At 29.6% G+C, this 13,246-nt stretch overlaps 1 protein-coding gene across 4 annotated transcripts; it reads left to right on the forward strand.

The window, feature by feature from the left end:
- The first annotated feature begins 4,919 nt into the window (after nt 1-4,919).
- On the forward strand, nt 4,920-11,758 carry LOC105204564 (putative sodium-dependent multivitamin transporter). Of its 4 annotated transcripts, none has more exons than XM_011173686.3 (9): nt 4,920-5,099; nt 6,335-6,459; nt 6,534-6,755; nt 7,042-7,382; nt 7,468-7,587; nt 7,813-8,030; nt 9,479-9,696; nt 9,770-10,020; nt 10,551-10,854. In XM_011173686.3, the coding sequence occupies exons 2-9, from the start codon at nt 6,340-6,342 to the stop codon at nt 10,852-10,854; spliced, it is 1,794 nt and encodes a 597-aa protein (XP_011171988.2). In that variant the 5' UTR covers nt 4,920-5,099; nt 6,335-6,339. The 4 variants fall into 4 exon arrangements, with proteins under 4 accessions (XP_011171988.2, XP_011171990.2, XP_011171989.2 ...); XM_011173688.3 differs by lacking the exon at nt 4,920-5,099 and adding an exon at nt 5,253-5,589; XM_011173687.3 differs by lacking the exon at nt 4,920-5,099 and adding an exon at nt 5,917-6,122.
- The last annotated feature ends 1,488 nt before the right edge of the window (nt 11,759-13,246 follow it).

The raw sequence follows: 13,246 nt of genomic DNA on the forward strand, positions 1-13,246 counted from the left end.
GTACATATACTATTGCAGAGATTTAACGAAGAGACAAGCGTAACACAGACGGTATCATGCAGTATCTTTAAATGCGTCTGTACAGTACACGTCAATTACCTTTTTTTATGATTTTACAATTCTCTTAAATATCATTTAACCCTTGGACTGTGGCTAGGTCATTCTTGATCTGTACTTCTATTGGATAATCAAAAAGTCGCTTGGGGTATAAATATAATACATTAATACAAAAAACAGCGGTTTTCAAATTTTTAACTTTTTTTACTCTTGTGCTGGTATAAAATAAATGTATGAATAGTCTTCGAAAACGAATACATATCGAGTCTCGAGTGACCCTGTCACCGCCAACTGAGAATTAAAGTGCTTTATAATTAAATAAATAATATAATCAAAATATCTATGTATATCAAAAAATGTATATTTTAAGTAACAAAATGCTTATGTCAGTTTAGTTTAAATAACAAGTAAGAATAAATTAAAAATGAACTATGTTTTAAATAAAATGTAATTTTAATTTCAATATTCAGAAATATATATTTGTATTAATTATCAGGTACAATAGTAAAAAAGAAAGATCTAAGAGAAATAAGAATAAATTGAAAATAAACAATATTTCAAATATAATGTAATTTTTAGAAATAGATGTTTGTATTAATTATCAGGTATTATAATAGAAAAGAAAGAAAGTGTTAAGACTATTTCCCTTCGTTTTACAATAAAATTAATTGATTCTCTTATGTCTTTCTTTTCTTTGTATCAGTTGCTATTTTTAAAATTTCCATCATTACTTTGTCCAGCAATTCTGAGTTTATCTCACAAAGTTGGACAGTCACTAAATTGTCAATTAATTAATGTAGATTTATTGTTTGATCAATGAGATACAGTTTATTTATTTAGTCTAAATTGAGGGCCACTGGATGGTTGAGGAAATCGGCAATTCTATCTAGAGGGCTATTATCGGTCATGCGATGCTTTCTGATTTCCAAGAATATTCACATTGTACATTGTAAGTTTATGTTGATAGTATTTTCATAAAAGTAAAATGAAACAACAGAAAGTTACTGACCATAATAATAATATAGATAAAAATTAAAAAATAATAGTGTAACTATGAAAATATATCCTTCAAATAAATTTTATTGAAATTTATTTGACCACAACTAGTAATGCTTCTGTTGCTGTTATCATAAACTGAGTTGGCCATTTCAAAAGAATTTGATTCTCATGAAAATTTTGTTGATTTATCTCGATATTACTGATAGTTATGTAATGAAAAGGAAATTTGCTTATTACATACACACACACGTAAGTAATAATAACAACAATAATAATAATAATGATATTAATAATAATAATAATTATTATATAGGTATGCTTACTTGCTTTGTAGTTGCAGCTCACGTAAAAACTGCATAGTTCTGCCGCAACAGGTGGAAAAAGTCATGGGTACGTATGTATATCTAGAACAAATACATGGCTTTTTCTTCCTGTTGCGGTAGATCCACTCGTCGCTTACTCCTTTTTTGAATGAATCCGAAAAGAAACAACAACTTTCATTTTCTTTTAAATAAATCGATGGAAAATGTTCCCAAAAGAGGCACAAGAAACACAGTGTTGAATTAATTCTTGTAATTGTTTCATGAATTTTTCAGTTATAAAATAATAATATTACCGCCGATAGCCGCAAACACCTTTTCTCAAAGCTTTTTCTTCACTTGTGAGTCATATTCAACCAAAGGTAATTTGAAATTCCACAAGCTAGGACGTTGAAAAACTACATTAATTAGTTATTCTTCTATGGCTAACTTCTTCGCTTCAAAGTCATTGAAGTAATTTATTAATTCATTGAGTATGCCAAATGCAACTGTAAATTTCTAGCTGCATTTAGCAAACTCGTGACGACAACAGTTTCCGTATTATTAGCCATTAAACTTTTGAGGATTAAATTTCCGTTATTCAGGTATTAGCTACATGTAGCATTGCAGTAATTTTTAGGTAGTAAGTAACTTATAAACGTTTTATCAATTATACACTTATTTTTCATAAGCGCTACAACATTTTTAGAATAATATAAGAAAAATGTATATAAAATTACTTATACCCGTATTCATAGTTCTTTCTAAAGACATGAGGATTTCTTGTCACCTGTCTGTCTTTGTTTTGCATATAGTAAAACGTAGTACGTGAAACAAAGGCAGACAATAACAAGGAATCCTCGTTTCTCAAAGAAGAACTGAATACGGTCATTAGAAAATTATTATTTAAATACTAAGACTCATTTTGACCGTGGTTGGCCATTTTTTGACTTTAATTTTGTTATATACTCCATGATCTTTGTCATATACATTAATTATTGTTAAAATATTTTTTTAGAAATCTTTAAATAAATTTAAATTATGAAACACTTTTGTACACAAATATTATGTTATAAAAATGTTTTTTATCTCACAAATAGTAACAATGCGAACGAGTTTTGTTTTTAAAAAGACAGACAAAGACAGAAAAGATAAATGGATTTTTTGTTTCGTGTATCTTGTACTTCTTAATAATAATAATTTTACGATAAGACAAATAATTTTTATGTTATTTATTTCTTTGTCTTTCACAACTAATCCGGAATTTTCTAAACAATTACATAATTGTATGTGTGGTTTTCTCTCAATAATGTGAAAACATTAAGCAAACAGATGGTTAATTATACTTAATTATGCACTCTTTAAGCTAATGCAATTTTGCTCGTCTCGTGTAACTACAGAATATTTCTTTGAGGTGGAAATTATTTAAATATGCAGTTATTCTTAATGACAAATTGTTTTACAAGCTAAATGAATAATTTATGCGTTCCTTACGCACTTGAGACGCGTAAGATGGTCTTATCGAAATAAGCTGCACTTTAGATAAGAAATAGGCGCAATTAGAATGCCATAAAATAATAAAGCGATTGCAGCAAGAATCGCGAAAGAAAGTTTAAATAATGCGTTAAAAATAGAGTAAATAATTAAGTTGCAATAAGTTTTCTCTAAAATTTTTTTTACTTAATTTTAAAGCGTAATTAGAAAAGTCTACATTATTCTATAATAATTATAATATATTATCATAATCACAGGTATAAGTTTAAGCTAAGTTCAACCGAGATAGTTCAATCATAGTTCAACCGAGAAATTTAAACCGTAATTTGGCACATAGTTCGATTGTTTAACACAGCTATAGTATTTTTTATACACATATTTTTACAATACAATATTCTCTCATGCATTTTTCAATAGCGTCTTCTCTTTCTCATTTAAATTTATTGTAACGAAATGACCTTCGATCCTTTCAAGCATCGCTTGTTTTTATACGAGTTAATTATGAAAATTATTTTTTTTTAGAAGTATTAAAAAATTGCTTTTGATAATATCAGTTTCTAGGATGTAATCTAAATAGCATTGACTTTCATATAAAGTTTATATACTTAGCTTCATACAGTTAGAAAATTTGTATTAACATTAAGACAATAAGTTTTGATGTATAAATCAAATAATCCAAACGGTGCATTTATATTTTTGTGTTAATTTAATATAAATATGTTAAAAAAAGCTAACATAAATATTGTATGTAAAAAGTTAACAAATCTAACACTTTGATCAAATATGAAAACAAATTGTAGAAGCATATTTCTTCAGTATAGTTAACATTTATAATAAATTAATAAATAGATTTTATTTGTACATTTTTAAATTTACGTTTTAAAACTATATTATTTGTATGTTTGTTAGTTTATCTTATGGTATAAATTATAGTATTTTAACATTAAAAACGTTAAATATTATTTTAACATAAAATTCTAATAACATAATCACATTATATTAAATTAATACATATCGAATATGCGTTAAAAAATTCAATACGATACTAAATTTTAACAAAAACCATTTAACATAAATACAAAAATATTTTCATTGCATACAGCACGTTTTCTTTATTTTTTCTATACGTTACAAAGACTTACAAAACGTTCTGACAAATAAATTTTTAACATATATTTTAAAATTTATTTTTTATTGTAATTTTTTAATGTAAAATATAAATTCATACGAGACACTTTGACGGTTTAATAATCATTAAACTTCACTTAATGATTACATCGTTTAATAATCATTAATCATCATTTATTAAATGTTTTAACGTTTATTTAGTGTTTTCATCACAATAATGTAAGTAGTAATGTTAATAACATTTAATAAGCGTTTTTTTTATATTATAAAAAAAATCGACCAAATGTTTATTTTAATGTTTATTAAACGTTTAAAAAACGTAAATATTCTAAAGATTTAAAATAATCCGATATTAGGTAATGTTAGGGTTATTTATTACTCGAATTCTATGATACGTTGAGCTCATGGGCTCGGTTATTAAATTCCATGAAATCTTCTCGAGTTGGCGTGATTAGAACTAAACGGGTGACTAGAAAATGTACGATATTAAATTCCTTATTTTTAATATCAAATATAATTGATGTAAGATATATCGCAGTTTAGAATACATGTGTACTGTTGCACCAAAAGTTTTCTCAGATTTCTAATACTACGTAGATTAATTTTAAACTTTGCCATTTTGCGCCGCAGATTTATTTCACGTTTCTGTAATTCTACGAAATAGAAAATATCTTCAATTATACGTAGACAATTGTTATAAGAATCGTTGTAAGAACGAGAAATTTCTGGAGCACGTGAACGACACATGCACGTGGAACTTTCCAGCACCAATTCCGATTGCAGTTACGATTAATAGATTGCAGATGCCAATGGAGATCAAAGAAATTAAGTGGACTCCTCGGACTCGCGTTTAAAGTGTCTACCAGTTGCCGCGCCCTTCTCTGGGGAGCAACCGATCGCAGGTAACGTAAGTATTATAGGAATTTCAAGTTTCGGTACAAGTATGTACACAGGGACGAGTAGAAACGATCGAACCGTTGCGCCGGGCGTGCGCGAGGCGTCGAGCCGCCGGGAAGAAAGAAGGCTGGTGTGTCGAATCGCATTCACCCAGCGGCAGTCGGACCAGGTCATACGGGTTTGCCGCACGGCGTGCGCTCCGGATTCCGATTTCCACTGACGCAGGCAAGTCATCTGATGCAACGGAGGCGCTGCTGCATTAAAAGCCTTCCGTGCGTGCGCGCGGACGAACCACGTGTAGATTACATACATACGCATAAATTATTTTATACATACATACACATATCGCGTACGCACGCGTACGTAGATAAGTACGATGTCGCGACGCGCATCACGACCGTCTCTCGCTTCGCGCTCGGCCACTGATAGTTTTACATAATCACTCGGCGCGTTCGAACGGCGAGCCGGACGGACGCGCGTCTCAGCCGCAGACGCGAGCCGCGTGCGTTTTTTTCGACGTTTTCTGTCATGAAACGTGTCGTAGTTACCATGATCCCCGTCGTCGCAACAGCTGTTTGGAGAGACTCCCGAAAGTTACCGGCGCGTCGTGTGGCACGTAATCGGCACGTGCGGAATTCGATGTTAACATCGGTATTCGCGATACCGTCACGTTGACCACTTCTTTTCGCTGCGCTCGCAGATCTTGAACGGCGAAGTAAAGAATGCATTTCTCATGGGATGGAGTGGAGGAGGGATAGTTTGTAATACTGATGACGATGTCAATTATCGATTGAGATAATTTCCACGGCCGCAAATCCGATAAAATTTTCTTCGTGCCGTCAGCTTGCGCAAGGTCGACAAGCTATAATCGTCGGGATCGTAAATGCGAGCTGCATTTTAAAGTACCCTTGTGATAAATGAAAATCGTATGCACCTGTCCACAGCTCGCAACGTCAACGATATTTAACTTTTGATTAGTGCTTTGATTTCAAAGTGACACGAATATGAATTTTATTCGACGTTGTGCAACGTTCAAGTGAATCGCATTTGAAATATTTTGTTACTTAAATGTTATCGCATAATGTTTTTTCTTTTATCGTGTGTGCTGTACGTTGCAAAGTCAAGTGTGCCGTAGTAACATTGAATTTTAATATAGTAACGTGACACAGTTAGAAATAGTAAAAGGTTTAAAAATGAAAAAGAACGTCATCTTTCTTTAACATCTGTCGTGCAACTTATTTATTAAAGGTCACTGAATTAATCTTTGTTTTATCGCGCATTTAAATAAGAGAAAATGTATTGCCAGTTTGGCCTGCAATTAATTTCTCAGACCGGATTTGAAATTATTATATAACTTCTTATTTTACTAGTCTATTAGTCCTATCCGATGCAAACTTTTTAAATATACGTTCTTCCTTCTTAAAATTAAACAATGTAATTATTTTTAATTAATATTTCAGGCAAAATGGCGGAAATGAACACCTTAGGATGGATCGACTATCTGGTTATAGCGGTGATGTTGTGCATTAGTGCTGGAATTGGTATTTATTACAGGTTCAGTGGGGGGCGTCAAAAAACTACGGAGGTAATTATTACTGTTAGAGGAAGTTTCATAAGTTACCTTCCCCTTTAACTACTATAATGAGTACTTTGTTTCAGGAATACTTCATTGCGAGTCGATCCATGAGCATTATGCCAGTCGCAATCGCTCTGGTGGTCTCCTTCATGTCTGCCGTTACACTGCTCGGTGTGTCCGCTGAGAATTACACATACGGGACGCAATTTGTTGTAATAAATTTATCGTATCTAATTGGCACGCCGATTGTGTGCTACGGATTTCTTCCAGTATTCTATAAATTGCAAGCGACAAGTGCCTACGAGGTAAGTCTAACGAAGTACAGTAATGGAAATCCCAGTACCAAGAAAAAATTATGCTAGGTGAATGATGATTGCACAGAATAATTGTAATTATCTAAATGAGTTATCATATTGATACCAGTTACGAGGTGAGTTGCGACCTTGTAATATAAATGTGTAATAACTCGTGTGAATAAATATTCTGTGCAATCTAGCATAACTTCTTCTTAGTATTGAAATTTTCATTAGTGTATAATTTCGCTCCTGAAAGTTTTCAGTAACATATTTAAATGGTTATTACTTTTTTTAGTACTTAGAAAAGCGTTTTGGTGTAAAAGTTAGGATGATGGCTAGCTTTATTTATTGGGTTCAACTGCTTTTGTACTCAGGAGTGGTACTTTATGCTCCTTCTCTAGCCTTGGAAGCGACCACAGGAATGTCTAAGACTGCCAGCATAATTATTATCGGCCTTGTATGCGCCTTCTATTCAAGCATAGGTGGCATTAAAGCAGTGTTGATAACGGACGTATTTCAAGGCTTGCTTATGTTCGCCTCCGTATTCTTAATTATTGGTATAGCCGCAAACGATGTTGGAGGATTGGGACAGATCTGGGAAATTGCGAGGCAGGGGCATCGGTTGGAATTTGACAGGTATCACATCGATTTTTCTACGTTAACTACTTGAGCTCGGTGAATTGCGTATACACATACATTAATTAATTTACTTTTGTTACAGCATTGATCTGGATCCAACGGTGAGGCATACCTGGTGGTCTCTCAATTTGGGTGGTTTATGTACATTTTTATCACTTTACGGAGTGAACCAAGTACAAATACAGCGTACGTTAACTCTGAGGTAGGTTCGATAAAATGTACTTTAAATAACATAGCATGGATAAGATTAAAATAATTATCAAATACATTAAAGCAATTGTTATCGTTCTATTTACCGTGCAAAAGATAACAGGTTGAATGATTGTAATGTTTTCTTATTGCCATTATTGAACGATTTTCTCTTTTAACGTTATGTTTACGTTTGAAAAATTAGAAAAAGCTGCATCTTTAGTAAATTTTATTTTAGAAATATGAAGGATTCGCAAACTGCCATGTGGTTGTCGTGGCCCATTCTGACACTTCTATCGTTCACAACTTGCTTCTCAGGATTGGCCATATACAGCAAATATCATAAATGCGATCCATTTCTTCAGAAAAGAATTACTTCACCTGATATGCTCATGCCACTGTTTGTTATGGACACAATGTCCAAGATGCCTGGTTTACCAGGTCTCTTCGTTGCAGGTAATATTTTTATCATAAATTAAAGTCCCTATTTAATTACACTCATAGAAATTACATATTATAAATGATCAGTGTTGCGCTTAAATAACTTAAAATTATCTAGATAAAAATGAGATAAAAATAATTTAAGATAAAGGTAATTTAATTTTAATTTATCTCGATAAAAAATAAAATTATATTTAATTTTAATTTATCTTGATAAAAGATAAATTATATATTTTTCAGAGGAGGAAAAGGAATCTAAATTAATATTTAAATTCTAATTAGCATCAAATATTATTAAATTGATTTCAATTTAATAAAAGTGATATTACTAATTCTTATTTAATTTAAAACTGTGTTATGATCGAAAAAGTAATTCGGCGCTCAGTTTGATAAATTTGAAAAAGTATATAAAATCACACGAATAAATATAAGATCTAGAGTACGACTGTTGAAGGCGCTCTTGTTTAATTTGTGTTGTCACAATATTGATCAAATATTTTTTTACTTAAAACTATATATGGTTTTATCTGGATAATTTTTGATAAGATTGTATTGCTATATGTATATAGTAAAACAATTTATAATATGGAAACATTATCTTCTCTCTCTCTCTCTCTCTCTCTCTCTCTCATATTTTTATTTTAAACAATAAGTTTTTATTTCTTAAAAATAAAAGTTTTTTAAATAATTTAATTCAACAAAAAATATTCTTTTGAATTTTAATTAATACCAAATAAAAATCAAAATTACAAAAATAGAAAGAATATGTAACATGCACATATAATAATAAGATTCTTTATAAATATTTTTAAATTTATAATTTTAAAGCAATTTTTTATATTACAATACTACTGATCTGTGCAATTTGAGTTGCATTGCAATATATGTATATATGTATATATATATACACACACACACACACACACACACACACACACACACATATGTATATATATATATATATATATAGTTAATATTAAAAATCTATAATTTAAGTTTTACTGTAGATGCTGACACTGCATTTATTTAGAATGCAGCTCTATTGTTATAACTTTAACCAAATTTTGTTAGAAGAAATGGTAACTTGAAGGATGAAGCTAAGAACAAATATACGTACATATATTCCATTCTTGTTATTGTTCATATTACATTAGCTATTTTGAAAAAAAAAAAAATAATTTTTTGTCTAAGATAAAAATAAAAAAAAGTTTATAATAGTGTAGATATAGATAAGACAAAGCTATTTTTGTACGAAATGATTAATGTAAATGATTATCTAATTGTAAATATTTTTATAAGAATGACGGCAAGTACTGCAAATTATAAAAATTAAAATATTTGAATACATAAATGTCTAAAATATGATTTTACGTATAATTTCCTACAATTTTACAACAAAAGTGAACGATGGACGTGTGTATTGTATTTACAATACTAATATTAGACTTTCTATATATTTTTAGGTATTTTTAGCGCAGGCCTCAGCACTATTTCTGCGGCGTTAAATTCTCTTGCAGCAGTGACATTGGAAGACTATTTGAAACCCATATATAAAAAATTCGGGGGATACGAATTCTCTCCTACAAGATCAACCTCTATTGCTAAAGTGCTCGCTTTTACATTTGGTATTATTTCCATCGCGCTGGCGTTTTTAGCACAATTTTTGGGCGGATTACTTCAGGTAGTGCTCATTATTATTCCTAAACACTGATAGATAAAAGACAATGTATAATAAAATATATATTTTATCATAGGCTTCCTTAACTATTTTCGGAGTAGTCGGAGGTCCACTATTAGCCATTTTTACGCTTGGCATGGGAACGGAATCTGCAACAGAAGGCGGTACAATAGTCGGTGCTCTCACGGCGTTCTCGTTTTTATTTTGGATCGTCTTCGGTCAACCACGTCCGATGCCACCTAAATTGCCGACAACTATCGAAGGCTGTAGTGATACTATTGCAAACATAACAATGTCGGCATTGCAAAACGTTACGAGTTTCTCCAGGTGAGTAATTTGTCAAATAATAGGAAAGAGAAAGAGAATGAAGTCTTAGTTTGAAGTGTATTAAAATTAAATCAAACACAGATTTGAAAATAATTACATTGAAAAGCCTATCACTCTGAGGAAAGAAATTTTTATAATGTCATATTTGTAGGTACACATATTTTTCATATTTTATATTTATGAAGATTTTTGAAAAAAAGTATCTTATGTAAAGAAATATCTTCTTCAAATTTTATAAATTTTTCTTGGAAATTTTGAAAAATTTTTAAATTTATATCAAAATTTGAAGAAATTACATAAAAAATTACAAGAAAAATTTTTATCAGGAAAGCCAAATAATTATTTAATGGTCAAACTCAAACTAGTCATTAGTGTCAAAATTATCGTTACGCTTGAACGTCCGATATAATTTTGATAGTCTTATATAATTATTTACAGATCTGTGTTTGACTTAATTTTTTATACTTTAACAGAACTACTCGTTCCATGAATGCCAGATCACTAAATGAATTGTCGTATCCTTTTTTCAGAAGCACCGGCGACAGTTCGTACTTCTATTTGTATCGTATTTCGTATATGTGGTACTCTCCCCTAGGATTCTTAATTACATTTATACTTGGACTGCTCATCAGTAATCTGTCTCGTTTGTTTAGCAAAAAACAAAAGGATAAATTGGACCCTAATTTATACTTTCCTGTGATATCACGTCGTATTCGTTATAGACGTAATAAAATAGAAGACGATGGAATTTCTCCATTAGACAGAAAATATTCTTTCAACGACGAAATCTACGAGAAAGACAATAACATTGATAAAATCTGTACAAAACTTTAACAGTTTAATTATAATCTCAATAGGTGTTGGACATTCCGTTCTTATAATCGGAGAAAATTTACGTTTGGATAAAAAATCATACATATGACAAGAAAATCAAAAGTATATATATGTATAATTATATATACATATAATTATATATATAATTTTTTCAACATTAATTCTTTGAAATTGCCACAATTTTCGTGCTAACAAAATTCCACGAGAGATTTAAATGACTGATACAAAAATTTGGAAGAATTATTATTAAAAAAATTTTATCTATGACATTGTAAGCGTAAAAAAATACACTATAATAATATTAGCGACTATAATTTTTTGCACTAAAGCATTTTTGTTTTTTAAGATGTAATTGATTTTTATTTTAATATGTAAAGTTAATAATTTGTGTTTTGCAACACAAATTTTGTGTCATCCATGCTACATTTGGCACTGCCAATTTGTACAGTATACCAAAGAGAAATCTCTTGTAGATAGGATAATGTTTGAAAGAGCTATTAGTGCTTTATGTAAAAATTTTGCAGTGAAACATATCTACAATATGTATACGTAATTAGTTCATTTCCTGATACTTGTATAATTTTTGTAGATGAAGGGAATCTACCTCCTAAGAAATCTTGACAATATTTCGCTCTGTAAGGTTATGAAAAAAACCAACTTGAACATGTTACATGTAACATTTCTAGCTGTAATAATTTTTATATAATAAGGAATCCTAATGAGTTATATGTATAGTTGTTTCGTTATATAATTTTTTATATTTGTTTAAAACAAGTACGGCTGTCTGGTTACTTAAAAAGTTTATTATTTTCTATAGAATATTTTAATTGTGACAGCAGTATATGTATATTTTGTTCATGTTCTTTGAATTTAAGAGAGAACTCGGATATATTTAGATGTGAAAGAAAAGGGATTTATTTTGTTTACAAGGTTCTAAATTTTGATTCAAGAATATACATAAGAATAATATTTTGGTTATATTTTACATTAAATACTTGCTAATATCTAATGTAAAATTTTATGAAATTTGATGTAAAATTTTATGAAATCTGTAATACATGTTATTAATATGTACAAAATCAAACAAATTATATGTAACAGCGTATAGAGAGTTCAGTATTTGTATAAATAAATTGTTTGTGTTAAAAAATCTATTTGTGATTATTGTATACACCAAGGTTTGCAAAGTTACTTTAAAACTTGTTACCTATTCAAAAATTAACGATTGATTACTACTTTAATTACCTTTTTATTGACATTAATAGAATATTATATACAAACTTTTGTGGTAAATATAAATAAAGTGTATTATGGAATTCCCTCTTCTCGTAAAAAAATAAAGTTCAAAATTTGATATATCTTTTATAGCATATTAATTGAAAATGTATACATAAAATACGTGCGCGGATGTGTGTTCGTAATAAGCTTGACTTCAAGATAACAATAGAAATTAAACCTTGTTATGTTTTAAAAGTTTTTATATAATCACAACATAATATAAAAATTTTAATTTGGTCTTGACGTTTTATAGAATTTTATGAACAAATATTAATAATAATAAATATTGATTGTAATTATGAAACAATAATGACAAACAATTTAATGATAAAAAAAGAATACAAACAGACTAATGAACCAATTTGGATGTTAATGCTTATTTTATATTATAAATTAAATATATATAATGACAAACATTCCTTTAACGTCAGGTTGTCTTTAGTGCGCTTATAAAAATTTGGCTATTACTATATAAATAAAATAAATTGTTAATTATAGGCAAGTAATTAAACACAGTTTGGAACTTATCGCATGCATACAGATCAAACGGCTAAAAATTATTTCGCCATAAGTTATCAAATACAATTTTAACGTAATTGCAATTTTATATTTAACATCTTATAAGAAAATCATTTTTAACTAACCTATACTGTCAATTTATAGCTAGTAATCATGTAATATATATTAAAATCAACTAAATCGCACAAATAGTCCGTGAAATTATTTTACATAACGCATAATTACCAGGAAATATTAATTTAAGTACATATAATGATTATTCTTATCAAACAGCAGAAATCGCCTAAAAATCGATTTACATAAAAATTATAACAAACATTTTGTTATAATTAATAGTAAATATCTTCAGATTTGTGTAAATTTGCTTTTAATATTATTCTGGGCGTTAGACGTAAGTCTCTCCCTGAGAGAGTGAGAGAAAGAGGAAGAGAAAAAACCAATTGTGATACTATAACTTTGTTAAACGTTTAAAACGTCGTTAAACGACTAAAACAAAAATGGGTCTAGGATGTGAAAAAAATTTGTTCAGGTGTTTCGCACCTGGTTTTCAGATCTCGATTTGGTTTCTTTGCATGGCTTTATCTTTAGCACGCAA

Source organism: Solenopsis invicta, chromosome 3 (assembly GCF_016802725.1).
Source record: "Solenopsis invicta isolate M01_SB chromosome 3, UNIL_Sinv_3.0, whole genome shotgun sequence".
NCBI lineage: Eukaryota > Metazoa > Arthropoda > Insecta > Hymenoptera > Formicidae > Solenopsis > Solenopsis invicta.